General features: G+C 38.1%; 1 protein-coding gene across 1 annotated transcript; it reads right to left on the bottom strand.

Annotated features, from left to right (window-relative positions):
- Nucleotides 1-1912: 1912 nt before the first annotated feature.
- On the bottom strand, nt 1913-7672 carry LOC149647128 (calcium-activated chloride channel regulator 1-like). The gene is made up of 16 exons (XM_089849987.1): nt 7611-7672; nt 7333-7523; nt 6970-7267; nt 6794-6900; nt 6552-6728; nt 6347-6483; nt 6147-6261; nt 5853-6083; nt 5492-5785; nt 5199-5432; nt 4858-5134; nt 4611-4799; nt 4237-4551; nt 2298-4172; nt 2076-2224; nt 1913-1967 (listed from the first exon to the last, which is right to left on the bottom strand). The coding sequence occupies exons 2-14, from the start codon at nt 7501-7503 to the stop codon at nt 3787-3789; spliced, it is 2931 nt and encodes a 976-aa protein (XP_089706113.1). The 5' UTR covers nt 7504-7523; nt 7611-7672; the 3' UTR covers nt 1913-1967; nt 2076-2224; nt 2298-3786.
- Nucleotides 7673-24179: the final 16507 nt, after the last annotated feature.

The raw sequence follows: 24179 nt of genomic DNA, 5'->3' as shown, positions 1-24179 counted from the left end.
TCCACACAATTTAACCAAAAGATTCAATAAAAAGTAAGTGGACCCTAGAACAATTACGTTGATTTAAGGGCGAAACCTTTCTCTTTCATAATTTTTTTACAATTGGCCCCTAAAATATCAACGACAATTTATGGAAGAACCCCTGTCGCAACGTTAATAAAAGCGCCATCTAGTTCACATATTGGGTAAAAATATTTCCTCCATGAAACTGGATATTTCCCCACATAAAAATCGACCCATACGGGCCTAGATATCTCGGAGGCTCCGGTAAAACCTAATCCGTTATATTGGTGTCTGAATTTAACAGAAAATTATTAAATTTTGCAGCCTATAACCGTTAAATTGGTAATTGAAGTTAAAATAAATAAACTTACACTAGACTTAAAAATCCGCAATACTTCAAACGTATTGGAGATTTCCTCTATAGGTTGCATGCTAATGATCGTCCATGTTGACCTGTAATGGGGCGTCGAGTATTGCACGTATTTAAAAGCCTCGTAGTTTGGTGGTGCGGTGTATATACTTATGTCCGAAATCTGAGCGTAATAACATCGTAAATATAATGAGACGACTTTCATTATTTTCCCCATCGTGCTTACATTTTTAACCAGAAATCCAAGCATTCCAGTTGCCTCGTTAGGACCCGTAACTCTGCCATATTCTATATCTTTCTCAGTTATCGCAACATCGCCGTGGTAAACGCTGCAAATTGGTAAAAAGTTAGTCTAACATTAGTCCAGGAACTTTAGGGTTTGAACTAGAACATTTGAACATAAAAATGGAAATTGATACTCGGGTAGTTTTTGATCCCCAAAAAAGTATTTTACAAGTTGGGAAAAACCAAAATGGTACCTCTCCGAGTCAAGAGAACTACATATAAACTTATTTACAATTATTGTTCTTTATTGATAAGCAATTGCAGAAGTTCAAATTAATGAATTATTGAAGCATTATTCAAGGCATAGAGAAAATACAGTATGGCATACGAGAATATGTCTTGTACAGAAGGCAGTCAGCCAATGGGAGTAGACAGGAAATAAAGAAATCAAGAGTATATGGGCCTATATATATATATATATATAACCTAATTATATTCTTTTATAATATATAAATATGACTAATATTTTCGTAATATATAAAAATATATTATATTTTCATAATATATAACAAGTTGGGAAACCGAAATAAACCTCTCCGAGTCGAGACGCAATTAAGAGGTTTTTCTTAAATAATTAAATCAATATAATTGATATTATTTTAATTGTCATTAATTTAGCTTAATTATAATTAAATCACCCTAGAAAACTTTATTCTTAAAATCATTTTAAACATAGCTATTTTTGACGTTTGAATTCTCTTTAAGAAGTTTTGGAAATTTAGGGTATGTAGGGTAATTGATTCATAATAGATGATGAGAAATAGCGTAATTGCGTGAACCTTTGGTGGAAGCCCTTCCATTGGAAGGCTAGTCTTTTCTCGTAACCATAGCCGATTGCCACGTAAATCTTAACCCTAACGATGATAACGGAGTAGAAGCTAATATTATTTTCTGCGAACACGTTTGCTCCGAATTGACAACTGCGATCGCGGTGACAGACACACACAGATAGACAGACGCACACTCAGACACGTCCAGTTTAATACCTCTCCGGGACGTTATCGTCACCCGGAGAGGTAAAAATGAACAGTATTTACATACAATAAATAATATAAAAATTTCATATATTTTTGCGCATACTTACGTTAAATTAAATTTTTCCAATATTGTGTGAAATACGTTATGAAAAGCACCATCTATATATAGTAGACCGTTCTTGTTTTGTGGAACGGACCAAAAAGGAATCTGAAAAGTTAATTTTAAAATTTTTGTTTTCGATCGAAGTATTAATTGAAACCAGTTTCTAAAACTTACTGAAGTTGTTGCAAATCGAACAGGCGGGTACGAGCCATTGGTATCGTTCTTTAACCTAGACATAATTATGGGTGTAAAGGGTAAGCCCACCGAATATGGTTTACGAGTTTAACAAATTTAAAATAAAATATAAAGACGTTCCAGGTGTGAAAAAGAAACTTACATTGATGTATTTGTGCTTGATTTCTGTTAATAATTAGGTTGGTCTCGACTCTTTGGACCAAGACGAAAGTTTTCAGCTCAAGGTCCAGTTTGTGGAAAATGGAATATGTTTAGTTCTTAACCCTTTCTTAATAAAATTCTAGGTTGAAGCTTTAAATAATCACGCTCATTTATGGAAGGAAACCTTAATTTCTTTCTTTCAACGAAATTTATATTCACCTACTTTGGGAAATTATCGTATTCCAAGTAGAGTAAGGTAATTTTAGTTTTTATGACAATAGTAAATAAACTGTGAGTAAAGAACTCAGCCACTCATTCAAACACACGACAGTCTCTTTTTGGCACTTAAAAACCGAGCTAGAGACAAAATAGCTTTTGAATTTCAGGTACGACATCCTGTAAATTTAAAGTTTGTGGCTATAGACCATTCCTGAAATTACTTGTAGAGAAACCAACGCGCAGGGGCGGAGGAGTTCTTCCGAATTGCCAAGATGCAACGGCAGATGGAGCCAGAGTTCACTGCACGCGGGAGGTAAGCCAACTCTCATTGCCTCTAGAGGTGACGGTTCTTGACGGACCTCTGTAAAGTTCTCTTAACCAATGTCAATAATGGAATGGTATATAGTATGAGCGATGGAAAGATTGGGAAAATATCATCCTAAGACCGTGTTTCTTACTTCTAGTTTTATTTACTCTTGGTACTTTACTTCAATTGCAAAACTTTATAATAACTCTGCGTTACGGGGGAAAGGAAGCGAGGTTTTTATCTTCTTTTCCCTTTTCGACTAGCGAAATAGTTTAAAAGCTCAGAATAAACACAGTTCCTGGACGTAATTACTTGGCAGGGAAAGTTTCGTTCTGCTTTAAACACTCTACGCCTAGAAAATAATTTAAAATTTTGATTTACTCTACATATATGTTATATACAGGTGGTCTTTTTAAAGTCCATCAATAATGAAGGAGCGTGTTTATTGGGCCCAACTGGGTGGAAAGTATCAAAGAACATGGGGTGTACAACATTTGGTTACGGAGATATGGCCACCCCCCCCCCCAAACATTGGCCCCTAAAACAAGGAAATATCCAACAATGTAAAGTACGACTTTAATCCGAGTAACCAGATTGTTTAGAACTATTAGACAATTTCAATAGCCTCCAATCTGAAAACGTTTTGTACCTTTACTCAGCAGAAGGGTATAAAATGTGTAGAAGTATGCCTACGACGGGAATGTCAAGCCAATCCCAAGATTCATGGGATTTTTGTTCAGTGCAATGTTTTCAAAACAGTAAACATATAACGATAAAAGTTACATCCAATAATAAAAACACTTTTATACATTAAAGGCAGTATTGAAGGCATGCCTGTTTCGCGCCAATCTGAATAGAAACCGTTAGTCGAGGTTTTAAGGGTTTTCCCCATGGCTTTCACCAAAGGAATTAGAGATTCCTTTTCTCTTACCGGGTGTGATCTGAGTGCATGGGGCTCGCCGCTGCTGCCCTAAAAATGGCTTATAAAATAGTAACGCTCAATTTCAATCCCATATAGGAGTCGGGTGGGTTTAAAAGCGGATTGGGAAACAGGATTAAAAGACTCCTAAAAGATGTTGGATTAACTCTCGGAGTTCCTGAATCACGGGGAAATTATAGTCCTACTCTCTAAGTATCCTTTTTAGATAAATTAATAAAATCATTATTATTATAATGTCACTAGTTCTTATTTTTTGTTATTATACGCTAATACGCCAACTATAATTCCAATAGCGATTAATACGCCAATGACTACACCTACAATAAGTCCCGTCTTGGACTTGGTAATTTCCTTGGTTTCGATGGGAGGTGAGTAACCCAAATGGGCGGTGACGATGTTGGACATATCGGACCTTATTTTCTTTAGGTTGACGCTAACCAAGGCGAAGTAAATGTCAGTGGCGTTCTTGTTGACACGCGTCAAGTCCATTTCTTCGGGCAAAATGAATTCGGCGCTTTGCTCTTCCCCTTGCGCTGAGGAATTATTTACCATCGAGTAAATCAACACTCCATTTTCGAAGTTTTTAATCATTTCATCTCCAGTTAAGGAACCACGAATTTCTATCGCTTGAGCTATTTCAAAATCAGTTCATTAAGTATACGATCTCCAGTTGAAAACCGGTCAAGCTGATCTTACCACTCTCCTCGTCCTGCAAACCGTTCGCCCCAATGGTCCATTTTAATTGGACGACAACATCGGGTACGGATCCGTTTAATTGTTGGGTCCAATCATCGGGATTTAGCGGTTTCCCGACGTACTCTATCCTGAGATCAGTCACTCGGTCGGGTTTAACACCCACGTCGCCAGCCTTCCAATCCTTCAGCTGGAAGTTACCCAAGTTTACGTTTCTAGAGAAACTTTCAGCTGGTTCCGTTTCGAACTGAACGTCGGGAATTGAACCCGAAACCTTTTGAAACTCCGAGGTGTCGAATTCCGGGACGGCGGGTTTGTCTGAAATAAGTTCATTGAACTCGTGACATCGGTGTATTTACAAAAAGAGATTCGCTTACTTCTATCTTTCTTGGCGTCATTGGGTATATTAGGGGCTCCAGATCCCAATCTGTTATAGAAAGATCCTGGTAGTTTCACCTTAGCTTGTCCATCGTTGACGACAGTAGATACGGCCGCGTATCTTCCATCACCCGTGAAAGCTCTGAAATAGCCCGAATAAATACCGTCGTCTTTGATGGCGTCGGCACCTGCGAATTTAACGATATGACTTTATCATATCTTATCGGAACTTGGATTAAAACGTACCCGCGCCATTGTCCCTTAAAATGAGTTCAACGTCTTTGTCGCCAGGCCTAACGACAGTGGACTTAACGGTGGCGTTAAGAACGACATTGTAGCCTTTAGTAACACGGGCTAAGACTTTAACCGAAGCCGGGAAGGTCACTTCGGTCTTGTCGAACCACGATTTGACCCGGACGGGTTGTACCTTGGGATTGACGACTTCAGAAGCCATGTTGAATGAAATAACGGGTTTTACATTCACGTCATTAATGACGTTCATCACCACTAGCCATACTCCAGTCTTAAAAAATGTAAAGTAAAAATTGAACTATGTATTACGGACTTTAAAAATTGCATTCATTTACTTGCGCTGTTTCGAAAAAAAATTTCTTCATTCCCGTCCACTCAATGTAGTCAATAAATTCGTCCGAATCTTCGTCGTATTTTGTCACATTGTCCGGCGCGTGCAGACTAAAATTCACCCTTCTCAAATTGGCTTCCGAACCCCGGAAAGTAAACTCGGTATTCTTGCCCAATTCTTTGTCAATCGGGACGGGTCGAATCATAGTTTTGTTGACAATAATGGTTTGCCCCACGAGCTGAAAACATTTCATAAAATTAAAAATAAAATTCCCGATTTACGCGTGATGATACGTACAGTTACTGGTCGAAGATCGATGTCCACTTGGGTGGAAACGGACGACACAAAAGCCGAGTCCAAGCCGGAAGCGTCTGGGCTGTTATCAGGGAAGTAAAAACTACTACCACCCGTTTTTGTCGCCAAGTCCTCCAAGAGTTTCTCGGCGTCTCCACCCATAGCTACCGTGTTGACAATAATACCAGCTTGAACCAAGTCATTCTGGTAGTTGTAGATGTACGGAAACGTATTTTGATCGCCGTCAGTAATTAATATAATTAAGGAACCCTGGGGTTTTCCGGTTGCTCGCAATATCTGTATAATAAGTTTTGATTATGGCAATTAAAATTAAGCGAAAAAGGGAGAGTTTTTGGCAACATACATTCCACGCTCGTCCTAAACCCGAACCAATGGAAGTACCTGATCCAGGAGCCGACGCCGGTACTTGATTCGCTAAGGTTTGTCGAACGGTGGTGTTTGTTAATCTCATCAATGGCGATATGGTGTACGCACTACCGTAAAACGCAACCATGGCTAAAGAAACGTTAAAGGGTAGAGTATCCAAGACAAATCGATTGCCGGCCTCTTTTAACCTCGTTATACGATTATTTTCCTAAAATATCCAATTCATTATCCACAAATTATCAGACACTTTTCGGAAATTATACCAACCAACCTGCATGCTGATCGAAACGTCCATGACTAAAACCACTTTTCTATCTTGGTTTCCAGCGAATTTCAGGATGTTGAAATTCGGTTTTGTCTTGGTGCTCGCTGGTAAAGTTCCTTGGCTAGAGTAACGTTTAAACTTTCATTAAATCAAATCTAAAGGTTTCCCATTTAATAAAATTTTGTACGATACTAGTCCTAGCATACCTCGTTCGCAAATCGACGTGCTTCGAAATGACCTCCCAAGTACTTTTATACTGACAGAACGCGTTCTGTTTCGTGGGAGCGCGCCAGTTATGTTGTTTCGACAAATCTTGCGTGTTAGCGTCGCAAAACTGAAACATCTAATCCGGGAAACTTTGGTTAGTTCGAGATTGAGAAAGTTAAATAAATTAAGTATAGTGTACGGTACCGTTGGCAAGAATGGCATGTACATGATAGAGGCTTTGAGGCTTTGTGCGTCTTCTTGCATGTTGGGGATGAAAAGGCAATCGTCACCGACGAAATTATTTTCATACAGAATGCAGGGTTCCCCGTCCTCTCGTTCGATCCAGCCTCTAACGTCCTTGACGCAAGTACTTGGCATAACCTACGTTCGATAAAATGAACGAATTACATCCGAGAAATGCTAAACCGTTTGTCCGAGGGAAATACCTTTCCACCGTCCAAGTAAAACAACGGAAACCTTCTGTTTCCAGCCGTACCATATTCGTCGAAAACTCCGTATCGAAAATGGGCCCATTCGTGGACCAGTTGTTTCCCTACGTAAATCAATATTCCCACGAAATGAATAGCCGCTGGACAAATTTGTCTAAAACCTAACTTCGTACCACTTTCTCCGTACATCTCCAAGGACCAACCATTTTCATTTTTAATGAATTTGGGAGTGAAATGTATGTATTCTCCCTGTTCCCCGCATTCCCCCGGTTGTAAGGTGTAAGGGGCATCACCGAATTCGGGATTTGGCAAGTCTATTCGTACGTGAGAAGTAGAAAAATAATCGCTGTAAACTTCTGTTTGGTTATATTTTCCAGTCCACGTTTCGGGGATAACGATGGTCACGTCTTTGTAGTATAAACGTCTATTAGTCGCGTTGAATAAATACGAAGATCCATCCACGAACATTTGCTATTCAATTTAAATTAATCAGAAAATCATTTACGAATTTATTTACTATAAATTAATAATATAACCTTGATGTTATCTATGATAGCTTTATCCTCCGGTACATCTTTATGTATGGCCACGACAATCCCCCGGTAACCACCATCGCTTAATGTTATATCGAACGAAGTGGCCAAATTTATTAAAACTAAAATGACCAGCGTTAGATACGCCCCATTTTTCCAGACATTAAACTCCATTTTAATTGAAATTTATCGATCTGTATAAGAAAAAAACTTAATTGTTTAAAATTGTCCTTGAAAATTTGGGTGCAACAGGCTGATATTCCAAATTTCCAATTACCTACCTGGGAGCGTTTTGGAAACGAAATGGAAGTGGTTTGGTAATTTTGGTATTTGCTCAGAAACGTTATCTTATTTGTCGCTAGCTAATAAAACTCTATTGATATATCAATCTGATACCCTCATTTTGACAGATGGTACGAGTACGTTTCGTAAGCTTATCTTTAGAATGACAAAATCAATGAAATCATAAATTAAATTATATAAAAAGACTTGGTTTGCCCAAGCCTTAAAAAGAAAACGATAAGAGTTTTTCCAGTTGACTGAAGCGTGGATATTTTTTTTTCTATTGAATTTTAAAGACAATCCGTATTTTACTACTCTTTAGAATTTAATTCAATCGCCTGATTTTACTGCTAATGGATTAGTTTCCTATAAATTAATTGAAATAAAAAATTACTTATCTCAGATTTTTCAACAACAATTCCATTTTCCTGAAACATTTTATCATGAAATTTTTTCTTTTCAAGGGAGAACGTACTTTAATTTTCAAATAATACCCTCATTAATAATGTATTATATGCGGACTTTTCGAATACAAAAGGGGGCTGTTATCACCTTTCTTATATTTGATAAAGGGGTTCATTTCTTCTTTAAGCACAGTCACAATTATTGAACTGTGTATATCAATACTTGTGAGGAAGATTTTAGAAGTGTTGGTTGAGTTACTATTTAGTTGAAAACATTATGAAAACTTGATGTGTTTAAAACCTTTTGAAAGGAAAATTCTCCGAAATTAAAAAAAGTGTCAATTTGATTAAATTTGCACGATATCCCTCAAAATAGCAAATGCATGATAAAATGTTTCAGGAAAATGGAATTGTTGTTGAAAAATCTGAGATAAGTAATTTTTTATTTCAATTAATTTATAGGAAACTAATCCATTAGCAGTAAAATCAGGCGATCGAATTAAATTCTAAAGAGTAGTAAAATACGGATTGTCTTTAAAATTCAATAGAAAAAAAAATAATATCCACGCTTCAGTCAACTGGAAAAACTCTTATCGTTTTGTTTTTAAGGCTTGGGCAAACCAAGTCTTTTTTATATAATATCTGTTCCTTCAGTCTTTATTTGTATTAATCTATTATAAAAATAATTATATGCTTGTCAAACGTCATTAATTCGATGTTCCAGTAAGATGTTCGTGAGCATATTGGCTCACACCGATTGCCTCTCATTATTTTATGGGAAAGTTTAAATAATTTGGTAGGCTAGTGGTAAATTAATTCACCATAGATAGGCGTGTGGTAACTTATTTCATGATAAAAAGGCGGTTGGTAACTCAATTAACCATTGGTAGGCGGTTAGTAACTCAATTCACATTAGTTATTAATCTGAGCCTAATCTTGTGACCCTCATAATAAATAAGTGTTACTAATGATAACTGGTTTTTAGCCACATCGTAGTATACGATGAGGCTCTTAGTATGGCCCGAGCCATAATAGTAGTTGTGGCTGGAGTTTTCGCTTTCGGTATCGTTATATTTTAGCTTAAAAGGAAATCGATAGTACCTCAACCCACCAATAGGGGTAGCTTTAGAGATATAATTTTAATTAAAAATATTTCAGATCGCAGCCGGGAATCGAACCTGGATTGCTCACGCAGTAGTAAGACATTCTACCACTGAGCCATAGAGACTTGATTGAAACCCCGAGCTGTTATCGTTTAGTTTTAGTTTTATCTCTAAAATGTCGGGGTGATGTGGGGTGGGTACCTCTTAATCTATGGGGTCGGCACGCGCAAATTTCATTGAAAGTTTGTTATTTAAGAATTTTCCTTTCTATACACTAAGATTCATCATCAAAAATAAACATCGAGCTTTCGAAGACTCGAACCTGCAATGTTTTGCCTCGAACGCAAACGCGTTATCCATTACGCCACAAGCCCGTACTTCGTAACAATAAAATTATCCAAACATTGTATTTATAGGATTATTTCTTTTATGATGTATAAAAGATCTGTAAAAATAAACACCGAACTTGCCAGGACTCGAACCTGCAATCTTCTGCTCCGTAGGCAGACGCGTTATCGTTACGCCACAAACTCGTTGGAGGCTGAATAAAATGCTATGCAAATAGTGTAATATATATAACGGTTTTACCATGATTTATAAATTAATTAAAATAAAATACTTAGACTTAATTGTTCTTAATCAAACTTCGGAAGTTCAACATTCCATAGTTGCTTGATAATTCAAAAGTGTTTCGAACCTTAACTTCGCAGTAGTTTCTGAGTTATTCGATGGAGTGGACCACCAAAAATCTCATGCTTTTTCTATGGGACGCTAAGCCTAAAATCTGTGAATTATTTCTTTAACATTACGGGAGGGTGTGGGTTCTTATCTAGAAGGGCGTACCTTTCATAAAGCGTTACTAATAAACAAGTTGAAAGACAAGGCTATACTGATACGCCAATGCTTACATGGAAACTATGTATTAAATTGGTTGGGTAACATTTGATTAACAGAAGCGGCGAAATTTGAATGCTTGACAGATGAACTGATGCTTTATCAATATTGGAACCTAATTATTCATCATCATATCTAAAATTCCTCATCACTGAAAATTGACAGGCATAAATATGAAAATTATAAAAAAAGTTTGCATGGATCGACTTAATATCGGGTAGCGTCGCAGCTACCTCAGTTGCAGCATGAAATAGAAAACGAAATCACGTTCGGAACTCATCACTTTTTACACCATCAACGGCTCAGACTAAGAAATAAACTTGCATATCCCCAAATAATTCCCACATCATTATAATACGAATTGCTAGGCTTAATAGTTGAATCAGATTATATTGTATTATATAAATCTTTATATCAATAATCAACTCCGTATTCGACGTCATCGCTTCTTTTCGCATTTAAGCTCTAATCTAAACGGCTACTTTTTAACATTAATAGTGTTGTTGAAAATAAAGAATGGTCCGATTCCATGACGCAACAGAAATTTCTTGAAAATGCCCCAAGCGCTCTTGTCATCTTTTTCATTTTGTCGCCATCTATGATGGAGTCAAAATTATACGGAGACATAAAACGGAAGATTAGCTCCGCCTTCGTCGTCGTCGTCGTCGTCGTCGCATTTTTTCGTCGTCGTCTCTTTAAACTACTCCCTTATCACAAGCGACTTTGTCGCCATCTACAATGTGGAAAAGATCAGAGTGCCCAAATGTTTCGGACATTTTATAAAAAAAAAACTCGAGATCAATGAGGAAATTAATTGTAGTAAATTTTCCAGACTCATGGAAATTTAATTAAAGAATTATCTGGCATCCACTAAACAAATCGTTCATGTAGTTTCAAATTATCACAAAAAATGAGAATTTGTAAGAAATCAATCCAATAATGTTAATGAAAAATTAGTTTTTGTAAGATATCATAAATTTTGCAAGATTAATCCTGCAACAAATAGGAAATTAATGTCCTTTAGCGCAAATGTTCGATGTGTCTACCATCCTGATGTAGGCATTCTTCAAGTCTACTGGCCATTGATTCGCGGGCGTGGCGAAGCATTCCTGGGGTGATGTTGGCAATGGCGATTCTTATTCTGGCTTTAAGGTCGTCGGGTGAATCTGGTTCAGTTGCGTATACCTTTCCCTTGACATAGCCCCGGAGGAAGAAATCTAACGGATTTAGCTCAGGAGACCTTGGAGGCCAGAGCGTTGGTCCTCCCCTACCAATCCATCGGTTAGGGAACTAGTTATTCAGCCACTCTCTTACGGGTACGGCGAAGTGCGGTGGCGCCATCCTGTTGGAACCACATATCCGTCACTACTGCCAATGGTAAATCATTAATGGCATCAGTAAATTCTTGACGCAAAAACTCCAAGTAACGTTGCCCGGTGATGTTCTCGTCAAAAAAGAATGGCCCAATGATTCTGTCGCCAATGATGCCAACCCACACATTGGTTTTCAAACGCACCTGATAATAATGCTCCCGAAGCCTGTGAGGATTTTGCTGCTACCAATAGTGAAGGCTATGTCTGTTGACTGTTCCATCTTGAAGGAATGTAGCTTCGTCAGAGAACATAACCTTGCTAAGGAAACCTGGCATTTCTTCATCGAGGAACCGCATTTGCATACAAAAGTCCTGACGCCTAAGATAGTCATCCCCTGTTAACGCTTGGTGTAGGTGAATTCGATAAGGATGGAATCGGTTCCGATGCAAAATCGACAGAAATGTACGATGGCTAATGCCACACTCGTCTCGTAATGCTCTACTGCTGGTGTGAGGGTCGGCTTTGAACCTTGCCACAATGTCCATCTCTCGAGCTTCGTTTCCAACTATCCGGTCAACCCTACGTTGAGGTTTTTTGAACCGTAAAGCTGTAGCCTTCTGCTAGTATGTTAGCTTCTAGCTTACCAAAAGCCCTTCGAGCAGGTGGCCTTCGGTTCGGAAAGCCTTCGGTGTACAAAATAACTGCCAGGCGAGAATTTCGTCGGCATTCACCCATAACGTAAATCATATCCAACTTTTCGCGATTAGTAAAACGCGCCATCATAACCAACTACCAAGCTAATTTAATTCCGAAGTAAACTACCGTGAGATAACCACGTATTTATGGCCTAGATGTCACAAACCTAAAACATAACCCTTAATGCACATTGGCCCTTGTTAACAGCCGCAATAGTTCTGCCTTTCATGGCAGTAGGTGTTTTTATGTTGTCGTTAGAAGGACATTAATTTCCTGTTTGTTGGAGGACTAATCTTGCAACATTTATGATAAAAAGCCAATTTTTCATTAACATTATTGTATTGATTTATTAAAATTTCGCATTTTTGTGATCATTTGAAACTACATGAACGATTTGTTTAGTGGATGCCAGAGAATTCTTTAACCGATTCCATCCTTTTCGAAATCACCTACACCAAGCGTTAACAGGGGATGACTATCTTAGGCGTCAGGACTTTTGTATGCAAATGCGGTTCCTCGATGAAGAAATGCCAGGTTTCCTTAGCAAGGTTATGTTCTCTGACGAAGCTACATTCCTTCAAGATGGAACAGTCAACAGACATAGCCTTCACTATTGGTCGCAGCAAAATCCTCACAGGCTTCGGGAGCATTATTATCAGGTGCGTTTGAAAACCAATGTGTGGGTTGGCATCATTGGCGACAGAATCATTGGGCCATTCTTTTTTGACGAGAACATCACCGGGCAACGTTACTTGGAGTTTTTGCGTCAAGAATTTACTGATGCCATAAATGATTTACCATTGGCAGTAGTGACGGATATGTGGTTCCAACAGGATGGCGATACCGCACTTCGCCGTACCCGTAAGAGAGTGGCTGAATAACGAGTTCCCTAACCGATGGATTGGTAGGGGAGGACCAACGCTCTGGCCTCCAAGGTCTCCTGACCTAAATCCGTAAGATTTCTTCCTCCGGGGCTATGTCAAGGGAAAGGTATACGCAACTGAACCAGATTCACTCGACGACCTTAAAGCCAGAATAAGAATCGCCATTGCCAACATCACCCCAGGAATGCTTCGCCACGCCCGCGAATCAATGGCCAGTAGACTTGAAGAATGCCTACAACAGGATGGTAGACACATCGAATATTTGCGCTAAAGGACATTAATTTCCTATTTGTTGCAGGATTAATCTTGCAAAATTTATGACATCTTACAAAAACTAATTTTTCATTAACATTATTGTATTGATTTCTTACAAATTCTCATTTTTGTGATAATTTGAAACTACATGAACGATTTGTTTAGTGGATGCCAGAGAATTCTTTAATTAAATTTCCATGAGTCTGGAAAATGTACTACAATTAATTTCCTCATTGATCTCGAGGGTTTTTTTATAAAATGTCCGAAAAATTTGGGCACTCTGATCTTTTCCACACTGTATGATAAGTTCGCCGCTTCACTCGCGCTCCGGTTATTTCTTTCAAATTTCGGTTCCTTGTTCGTTCTGTTTCCGGATTTTTGCACATAACGACTTCTAAAGCCTTCCGTTAACGGTAATCAAACTTAATTTTCAGTGATTTAAACTATTTTTCGTGTTATCGCCATCTTTTGGTTTTACCATGGAGAAAGGGGGGAGGAGTCGAAATCTTGAGCCGAACTCTGCCCCGACCCGCGATATAATTTCCCACAAAAACGGGAGGACGGGGTGGGTTGAAATAGTGGGGGTCGCATCATCCACATCGTGGTAAACACACGTGACCTAGTTAGCTGGCGCCGTCTGTGGCACCATGGTGGCGAGTTTAATTTAATTGCCTTCTGGTACTTCGTGGCGCGTAGATTTCAACGGAGGAACGGAGGCAAGCTTTTTGTGAATTAGGTAATATTTCACGTATTAATTATTTGAATATGGGCATATACTGCGTGTATAAAGCCAAAGTTATTATCTAAAACGATGAAAGCCTGGAACCATGCTGCCACTATATTTTGAATTTGCTAAGTCGAGACATGGTCGAGAGAGGGCGTGATAAATGTAGCCAAAGAAGCATCATGGTGGTTTTACCACAGTGTGCAAGAATCTTTCCCCATTCCATCCCCCACAGTTTTCTCCCACTTGGGGGTGAAACTTACTACGCATAGTGACCGAGAAACGCTACTCAATTCGACTCCTCCCCCCTTTCTCCATGGTTTTACCTACTGGCAGCGTTTTGCCATAGGTCTTGGAAAAGCACGTATTGTTTGTTCCTCGGGACTCATGACGGGGCTTTTTCTATAACTACATACGATGCCCATTTACACGTCACTTTGATGACTTTGTGGGCAATCATCATTCATTCAATAAATAAATAAATAAATAAATATCAATATGGAGTTCATTAAACATTGCTAAAATACATTAGAAAGCGCGACAAAATTGTAAGGGTTTCCCTCGGAACCTCTTGTTATCCTCTTCATCGTCAAAATAGTCGATAGGCCAATCGTCGTCAGTGGTAGATGATAGGTCAGTGGACTACCGCTCCCTTAGAATTAACTAAGAAATTGGTGATCAGGCGGTATGGTACCTTTATAAAGGACTGATAAACGTGTTATGTGACACTCTTAAAAGCGTCTTAATCTTAAATGTATTATCAGGAATGTATGGAGGGGTTGGAATGGCTAAGGTTAAATCCTAATCGCCGTGAAATGATCTTGGAAACAACTGGTGTGGCTTAATTTACGCTAGTGACGTCATAGCCTGACGTAAAAATCGTATTTACCACTTAAATTATTTTCATTAATTCATTGGCTGCCAAAAAAAACTTGTTTGCTATAATTCTCCACCCTCTACCCTAGGTCCTCTGCCTAGGCTGAGAGAATCGAATATGAACGCGAATCAGCGCATTTAACTCTAAAAAATCTGAAAGGTCACTTCTGCCATGCCTTTTTTAACGAGTCATGACATTTTTCGCCTTCGGTAGACAGCTAAACAGACGTAGGGGGAGGAGCTACACTTCTAAAAAAAAGGACCACTTCTACCATGCCTTTTTTAACGAGTCATGACATTATTCGCCTTTGGTAGACAGCTAAACAGACGTAGGGGGAGGAGCTACACTTCTAAAAAAAGGACTCGCCTTATGTTTCCACCATCAAGGGTACAACGAGAGCCCCCTTAGCCATTCCAGCCCCTCCATAAATTCCTGGTATTATACAACGATCTTGAAAGTGTTATTTTAAACTCGCACAGGTGCTATGCCGCACCATATAAGAAACTGCACAATTAACAATCATGAAAGAGGAACAATTATCTTTCAGTGCGATATAAGAGTTAAAAAAGTGTTAAACTGCGCCTCTGTTGCACAATTTAAATTCTTATCTTTGACACACATTGTTATAATAAGTGTGATTAAATCCTTTCAGGGGTGTAAATGAACATTTGAAACGGTATCAAATATGGGCCCATAAAATCTGCATTTAAAGGTGTTAAAATACACTCCATTTGTTGAGTGTATGGATTAAGCTACCAGCCACCTTCCATTGATAGAATGAGTTCCACCATCAGACTTGTATATTTCTGGTCCATTGTTGTTTGGAAGTGATCTGTTGCCAGCATCTTCCATTGATCGTAGTAGATCGGTATATTGTTGGAATGATACGCGTAACCCAAGTATCGAAGTACAATTGACACTTGCTCGCAACCGACTTCGTTCGAATTTTCAAATTTGGCCCTTAGGCCAAAAAGATATGCCACCCTTGCTCTAAATTTAACGATACTCACTTCTTACAAATAGTTTATTTTTATAAATTATAGCGTAGTTTTCATTTTCGAGAAAACAACAACAGCAATGATTTGGATTTATTCCTTTTGGAAATTTCGTTGAACATACTTAAGATGATCGAAAGTATAGTAGCATAGTAAATGAATCATTATAGCCATGTTCATATTTCACGCTTTGAAACCGTTTTCAGTAGGTTTTGAAAGGTAAAAATGTAAACTTTTGGCTAATAGCAAGAACGGATTCATGCTGATAAGAACATAGTGCAATAGCTTTATCCTCTGGTACCATCCTCGCATACTTGGTTGAGAAGATTCGTCTGCTAATATTTATGTCACGTGTCTAAAAGCATACATTTCTATAATCTATAAAGTTGCTGCAGACCGTCATACACTCTAAGAAAAAAAAGTTCTACTTTGCCGAGAAAAGGGTTCTTAACGCTTGTCCCCTATTTTAAACCCTATTTGATCTACATAGAACCCTTTGATATGAGTTCTCTATAAAGCCCTAAGGAGTTCATCTACGATCCGAGCTGTGGTTTTTCTTTGAACCAAGTTAGTTTCTTTTGGAACCGTATTAGGTTCCTACCTGAATCATGTGGCGTGTGCTTCAAAACCTTGTTCAGTTGTAATCGGAACCATGTGTAGTTTGACTGAGAACCGTGTTGAGTTCGACTCTGAACCTGGTTTAGTTCGACTCTGAACCCCACTTCGTACTGTTAAGAACCGTATTGCGTTAAACCCAGAACCCGGTTTATTCGACTCAGAACCCTGTTTAGTTCGACCCAGAACCGGGTTTAGTTCGACCCAGAACCCGGTTTAGTTCGACCCAGAACCCTGTTTAGTTATAATCCGAACGCTGTGTAGTTTGACTCTGAATCATGTCGAGTTCGAATCTGAACCCTGTCGAGTTTGGCTCAGAACCCTGTCGAGTTAGCCTAAGAACCCTGTTTCGTACGGCTAAGAACCGTATTGAGTTAGACCCAGAACTCCTTGTAGTTTGACTCTGAACCGTGTTGAGATCGCCTAAGAACCGCGTTGCAATCAACCCAGAACCAGTGTAGCTCGACTCTGAACCCGGTTTAGTTCAAATCTGAAACTGATTTATTTTGACTCAGAGCCCTCGTTTATTTCAACTCCGTTGGAATTATATTATATCATATGACCACCTTATAGAGGTTCTTATTTCAACAGTGTTAGGTTGCAATCATAACAATGATTTTAAATTTTTCTCACTTAGTGACTTTTTTAAAACTCTTCACCGTGAAATATAAGTTTACACTATATATAAATGTAGTAAAGCTGAATTAAAGAGTAAACACCAAATTTGAAATATTAATATAAAAATAATTTCTTGGAATATTGAAATGAAACAGAGCTTTGTAGGTACAAAACTACAAAAGGAATCGTAATGCCGAAACATATTTAACATATTTTCATTTAATATTCAGCAATAAAAAAATGTTATGATTTTGTAAGAGATCATTTCATCCTACTCGCTTTATATTAACCTTGTGTTTCTATTCATATGCAATCTTCCTTACTCGTTCTATATAAACTTGCACTTGTGTCGTTCCGTAGAAAAGAAGATTGTCTTAAATAAATAAATAAATATAACTGATATAAATTTTTTTAATCGTCAGTATTTTTCCTTAATTCTAGTTAAGCCGTTTTAAGAAACGTTATTCTTAAAATGAATTTATACATAGCTATTTTTACCTCTCCGAGTGACGTATGTCACGGAGAGGTATTACACTGGACGTGTGGGTAGGGCCGTGCAGACTATTTGTTACTATTTGGTCGGACCAAATAATTTGGTCAAAATTGACGTTTACTATTCGCACCGACGAATCGAATAATGATTTTCAAAATTCTAGAATACCAAATAATGAGCTTCGAAAAACCGACTATTCTATAGCGGATAAAACAATTTGAAAGTGAATGTTTTTAACAGTCTATTGACCAAATTATTTGGTATTCGCAACCAGTTTTTGAATTTTTCTGTTGATTTTGTGAATTTGAGGGCGCTGTCATAGAGAGATAGAAACATAAATGTTATGCTCCTATCCCTATGGGCGCTGTGATAGTGTCCGCTGGACCGTGGCCTCATAGATGACGCGACTCGGCAGACACAGCCTTAAAATTCTGACGTGGCTACTGTTAAGTATTACCCGCGTTCACCGAGTCGCGTGATCTAGGAGGCTATAGCTGGAATCAGCCACTCACAGGGCCGGAAATAAGAAAAACTTCTTATAGGACATGTGTCCAGTGACCCCTTCTTTGACTGGAAAATTTATGGGACACTGTCCACTGGAGTGTGCAAAAATAGTGTTGCATCTTCATAGTCAAGCTATAAAAACATCGGAAATTTATTGGTCAAAATGTCCAGTGACCCCCTTAGTTTTTAAAAAAATTATGGGACATTTAAAAATTTTATTGGACAATGTCCAGTGTCCTGTGCTTATTTCCGGCCCTGGCCACTCAGTCTTTATAAGTTCATAGACAAGGATAAATCATCAAAGGTTTTAACTTAAAGGGTACTGGTTATTATCAACTTCTCGTTGCAGAGCTAACTATATTGAACTTCCTAATAATATGTCACTATAGTATACCTATTAAAAATATAGTATCATGGAAGAGGTCATACATTGCAAAGTGAGTAGGGATATATTGACAACTAACCTAATTTTGATTAAAATAAAACCTTTGATTCGTTCAAAAATACGTTTTCAGCTGTTCAAAAGTACCTTTCCGTGTCCCATTATTTATAAATTTGAAATTTGGTGGAATAGTTTTAGAGAAATTTAAATTTGGTCAAATTTTTGAACTTCACACTATTTGGTCAAATTATTTGGTCATTTTCCTATTCCGAGCCGAGAGATGGCTCCCAAAAACCTTGCTATTTGGTATTCGACGAATACCTTAAAAAGTACTATTCGCACAGCCCTACGTGTGGGTGTGTCTGTCTGTCTGTCTGTGTGTGTGTGTGTGTCTGTCACACCCCACGTGACCGCGTTCGCAGTTTACAAATCGGAGCAAACAAATACCCAATTTCCGGAACGCGTTCGCGGTTCACGGAAATTTGGCCATTCATCTACCAACACCAGTCTTTACTAACTGGCTTCTAAGGACCACAATCTGCTAGTCTTTGTACAACTTCCACATGGACACTAGTCTGTACTTGCTGGCTTCCAAGCAACACGCGGCGATCGGCTAGGGTTACGAGAAACGTCTAGCCTCCCAATGGCGGGGCTTCCACCATCGGTTCACGCGAATGCGTTTTTATCGTTTGGTTTTTAGATATACGCGGCGATCGGCTAGGGTTACGAGAAACGTCTAGCCTCCCGATGGCAGGGCTTCCACCACAGGTTCACGCGAATGCGTTTTTATCGTTTGGTTTTTAGATATACGCGGCGATCGGCTAGGGTTACGAGAAACGTCTAGCCTCCCAATGGCAGGGCTTCCACCATCGGTTCACGCGAATGCGTTTTTATCGTTTGGTTTTTAGATATACGCGGCGATCGGCTAGGGTTACGAGAAACGTCTAGCCTCCCGATGGCAGGGCTTCCACCACAGGTTCACGCGAATGCGTTTTTATCGTTTGGTTTTTAGATATACGCGGCGATCGGCTAGGGTTACGAGAAACGTCTAGCCTCCCAATGGCAGGGCTTCCACCATCGGTTCACGCGAATGCGTTTTTATCGTTTGGTTTTTAGATATACGCGGCGATCGGCTAGGGTTACGAGAAACGTCTAGCCTCCCGATGGCAGGGCTTCCACCACAGGTTCACGCGAATGCGTTTTTATCTATTATTATAATGGAAACGAATCGTATATATACCCCAAAATTTGAAGAAAGTGGGCAAGAGGGGTAGCCTTCGAAAGATAATAGGAACAACTTTATTTTAAACGATTTAACTATTTTTAAAGTTATTTACTGGCGATTAAAATAATTAAAAATAATTATATTTATTTAAATATTAAAGATAAACCCAAGTACCGAAGTCGTTAAATCATTGCCTCCTATATCTATCAAGGCCCGTGCATTGCGTTATATTTCCTACATTGCCTCCTGTATCTATCAAGGCCCAGGCATTGTGATATATTTCCTTCATTGCCTCCTATATCCAACAAGGCCCGTGCGTTGTGATATATTTCCTTCATTGCCTCCTATATCTATCGAGGCCCGTGCATTGCGATATATTTTTGAGAACAACAACCAAAATGGGAAGCTCCTCTCAGAACCATAATAATTTGTTTTCTCTGTTATATGAAATGAAAATATGGATAATATTTTCGGCAATTCGATTTGAATGGCTCTTTCTGATGTATCATTCTCTCTAGGAGGATGGAACTCGTTCCGGGAGGGGAAAAGAGAGCTGAGCGGGTGCGCCATGATTGGCAGTGTAAAAAGGTGGGCATAAGATAGTGGCACCACCTATCGAGCGCTTTGTTAGTTATTTCCTTGGATTGTTTTTTTTTCTCGGTTATGAAGTTTGAGACTATCAACCGTTATATCGGGGCGGTTAATAACATTAATCCATTTAATGCATTTTTCAAAATTTCTACCAGGTTTTGGTACAGGGAAAAAAACTCTATCTTTGGCATCTAGAGTCACTATTGCAGTTTTGAAAGCAACAATACTTCATTCTTCCACGAAACTATATACAACTTAATCATTAAAACTAAATACTACTTATCATTAAAACTAAATACTACTTATCATTAAAACTAAATACTACTTATCATTAAAACTAAATACTACTTATCATTAAAACTAAATACTACTTATCATTAAAACTAAATAGGCCTACTACTTAATCATTAAAACTTAATGAATCGAAATGAAACGAATAGAAGACATCCAAACACTGAACTTACTGAAGAGTGAAGCAGACGGACGGTTAGAATTCAAAATTTTTTTCTCAGGGTCATAGAGAAGGGGCGGGGGGGGGGAAGTAGGGGACTCAAGAAATATGATTTGATTTTCGTCCACTAGGCAGCAGTTAAAGCGTATGCCCACTTTTTCACACTGCCACACATGGGTGTAAGACTTATGTACTATTGGCAAGCTATTTTCCCCTCCCGGAACGAGTTCCATCCTCCTGGATTCTCTCAGCACTGTTCATAATGGACAGGAACGTAGAGATTCGAGACACTAGGAATTACGATAGTGTTTCAAATCCTCTGTAATGAGGGCTTAAAGGCTTGGAGTGAGTCGAAAGATAAATACACATCCAATTTTTTAGTTGTACCATGCGTACCACAATGTTGGCAGGCGTTTATTGAAGGATGCTTGGGTACTAGTACAGACTGTTACGTCTACCAAGTTTCCTAGCATCCAACAATAAATAGGATTCATAAAAGCCAGTGTTACGCGCATGTCATGGGTCAAGTCGTTAAATATATCGACGCAGTTAAATATCTGATGGCATTATTTTATCCACTTTCTCATTGCGTTTCGAGAGGAAGTTCAACTTTGGCACGGACGACAGATGGCGCTCTTAACCTTCTACCCCCAAAAATCGCTGTTGTCTGCTCGTTTTCCCCTTCCGCGTTTTTTCGTTATAAACTTAACTGTTAAGATAAAATTTCATATTTCCTAAGACAGATAAGCTTCTACTCCTTTCATCTTACTCCCAGTTAGATTTAACCTTGTTAAAACATAATCAGATGAATTTGAGTTACAATGTCGTAAAATCCTGTGCATACAGTTACCTAGGAGTGATAGAGACATTTTTAACGATGCCTAGAGATGATTAACTTCAGCGAAATTGTTTCACGTTTGAATAAAAATACCGCTTCCAGTAGTGGGTTTATAGTACTCCTTGTTTGTGTAAGATTAGTGAAGCTGTAGAGCGTAATCATGGTAAACGCTTAAAAATATATATTTTCAATAAAAACAGCGCTTCCACTAGTGGATTTCTACTCCTTGTGTTTGTGTAAGATTAGTGTAGGTGTAGAGAGTAATCATTATAAACGCTTAAAAATATATTTTCAAAAATGAAGAATATAGAACATTGCTTTAGAAAAATCCAAACGGCTAGGTATTGGTAAAAAAAACATGTGTAAGCTATTTGTAGATGAGATATTGTTTTACATGTTTTAAATGAGGCTAAAACGTCCACTATTGTGTCTAAAAAAGTGTTGGCCATGTATATTTTTTAAATATGACGGAATTGCGGTTGATATGATAGCGCCCTATTTGCGAAAAAAACCTTTTTTTAAACAGTTGAATCACTCTTTGATAGAATTTCGAAGGAAGAAGTTAAACGTTAAATTTGCTCGATTAATTTTGTTCGGAAAATAATATATTTAAGCGCTACGTATTACTGAAGGAGATTGATTTTGCCAATCTTTGTGAGTATTTAACTGTTTAATAATTATTTTGGTTAAGTGGGAGCCTAGCTTATGTGTGATTGGGTTGTGGCTTCCATGTATTGGGGACATTTGCTTTTTGTGTGGCGAGGTATGATTCAGCTTTGATATGGACAAATGTTACAAATCATACTGGTAGACTAAGAATACGGTTGAGGTATAGCGAGAGAGTAGAGTTTCCACAGCAATTGAGAGATATTGAAAAGGCTTGAACAATTGACTATTTTAAAATTGAATTCCTGCACTTGCAAAGAATTAAAAAAAGCGATAGATGCATATATTTAGGTTGTTTAAAGGGTAGTGATAGTCATCTCCACTCGGAGAGGTAATATTTTGGCTTTCCCAACTTGTTGACGTTTGACTTCTAGCGTACACCGTTTTCATAATTTTTTAAAATTTAGGGTATATAAGGCGATTCATTCACAAATGATAAGAATAAGCGCAATTGCGTGAGCATTTGGTGGATGCCCTGTCATTGGGAAGCGAAACTTTCTCGTAACCGTAGCCGATCGCGCGTGCATCTTAACCCCAACGATGATAATGGAGTAGAAGCCAATGTTGCAGATTGGCGTGTATGTGGTATATACCATATGAAAGACATGTGTGGAGATAGCGTATGAAGTAGAATTTTCCTAATTTCTGTTAACTGCGAACGCGGTCCGGGAATTGTGAACACGGTTGCTCCGATTTGCCAACTGCGAACGTAGTGACAAACAGACACACACACACAGAAACGTCCAGTGTTATACCTCTTCGTGACGTCATCGTCACTCGGAGAGGTAAAAACCGGTGTTAAGGGAAAATTCAAGTGATTTTTATGAATTCCTCTAATTCCAAGACATTCCAGCATATTGAACTCTCCGATTATTATTTCCCAATGATTGAAAAATCAAAATAAGTATGAATCCCCGAAGAATTGTAATTTTTTTTTTTTGGATTTTTAAAAGCTTGGGATTTTTTAGGATGTTTCACTATGCAGGGAGAATTAGTAGATGATTTCTCTCTTCACCCTTCACGCTCTAAGCTCATATCAAAAAACCTTTAATTTAAAAATACACCATATGAGGTAAAAAAGTGTTAAGTAAAGCCCAAAGGTGTTTATCCGCACCATTCAAACAGTTTTATATTAAACAACAATGCGATTCGTAATTGGTTCGATTATAAACGGTTGTGTTTACACGTGGTTTCAAATCGTTTCCAATGCGTTGGCAACGGTTCGTGCAAGCTCGTGTAAACGCGGCTTGTATTTCCGTTTAAAAACATTTGAATAAGGGTCAATTAACACCCTGCCGTTTTCCTAAGCACCCATTGATAGAACACCTTCCAACTGAAACAAAAACACCCTTCAGATTAAAGCACACCTGGAAGAGTTAATACAAGTTGGGAAACCAAAATAAACCTCTCCGAGCCGAGACGATTTTACTTTTAAAACACAGTTCCACCACCCAATTAAAAACCGGAATTACATAGTTCAAATTGGCGAGATATTGCCCATGTCATTTGTAAAGGTTAAAGCGCTTAATAATTCTCTGTGTATCCTCAATAAATCTAATGAGGACCTAATATCTATCACTTAAATGTGTGTTTAACTTTCGTCTCACTCTGAACCGTTAAGACCTATAAGAAGACACAAAACAAGGTCAATTCTGGTTTAAATCTAGGGCATCTTATTTAAATGACCCAATCGTTTCAACACTTTTGGAGAGATGAATTATTAACATCCATATTATAGTATAAAGATAAAAGTTACGTTTACACTATATATAAATTTAGTAAAGCTGAATTAAAAAATAAACACCAAATTTGAAATATTAATATCAAAAGATGTTCTTGGAATATTGAGATGAAACAGAGCTTTATAGCTACACAACTACTAAAAGAATCGTAATGCCGAAAAATATTTAAAATATTCCCATTTAATATTCTACAAAAACAAAATAATATCGTTTCATCTTTTCATCCTACTCGCTTTATATTAACTTTGATATTCGTGTAGTGTTTCGATTCAGATGCAATCTTCATTACTCGTTCTAT

This window comes from Phalangium opilio, unplaced genomic scaffold (assembly GCF_054372755.1).
Source record: "Phalangium opilio isolate 3A_F unplaced genomic scaffold, DU_Popi_V2 ptg000089l_1, whole genome shotgun sequence".
NCBI classification, from domain to species: Eukaryota; Metazoa; Arthropoda; class Arachnida; order Opiliones; family Phalangiidae; genus Phalangium; species Phalangium opilio.
Note: the sequence above shows the minus strand (reverse complement) of the source record. Positions and strands in the feature narration are given on the sequence as shown.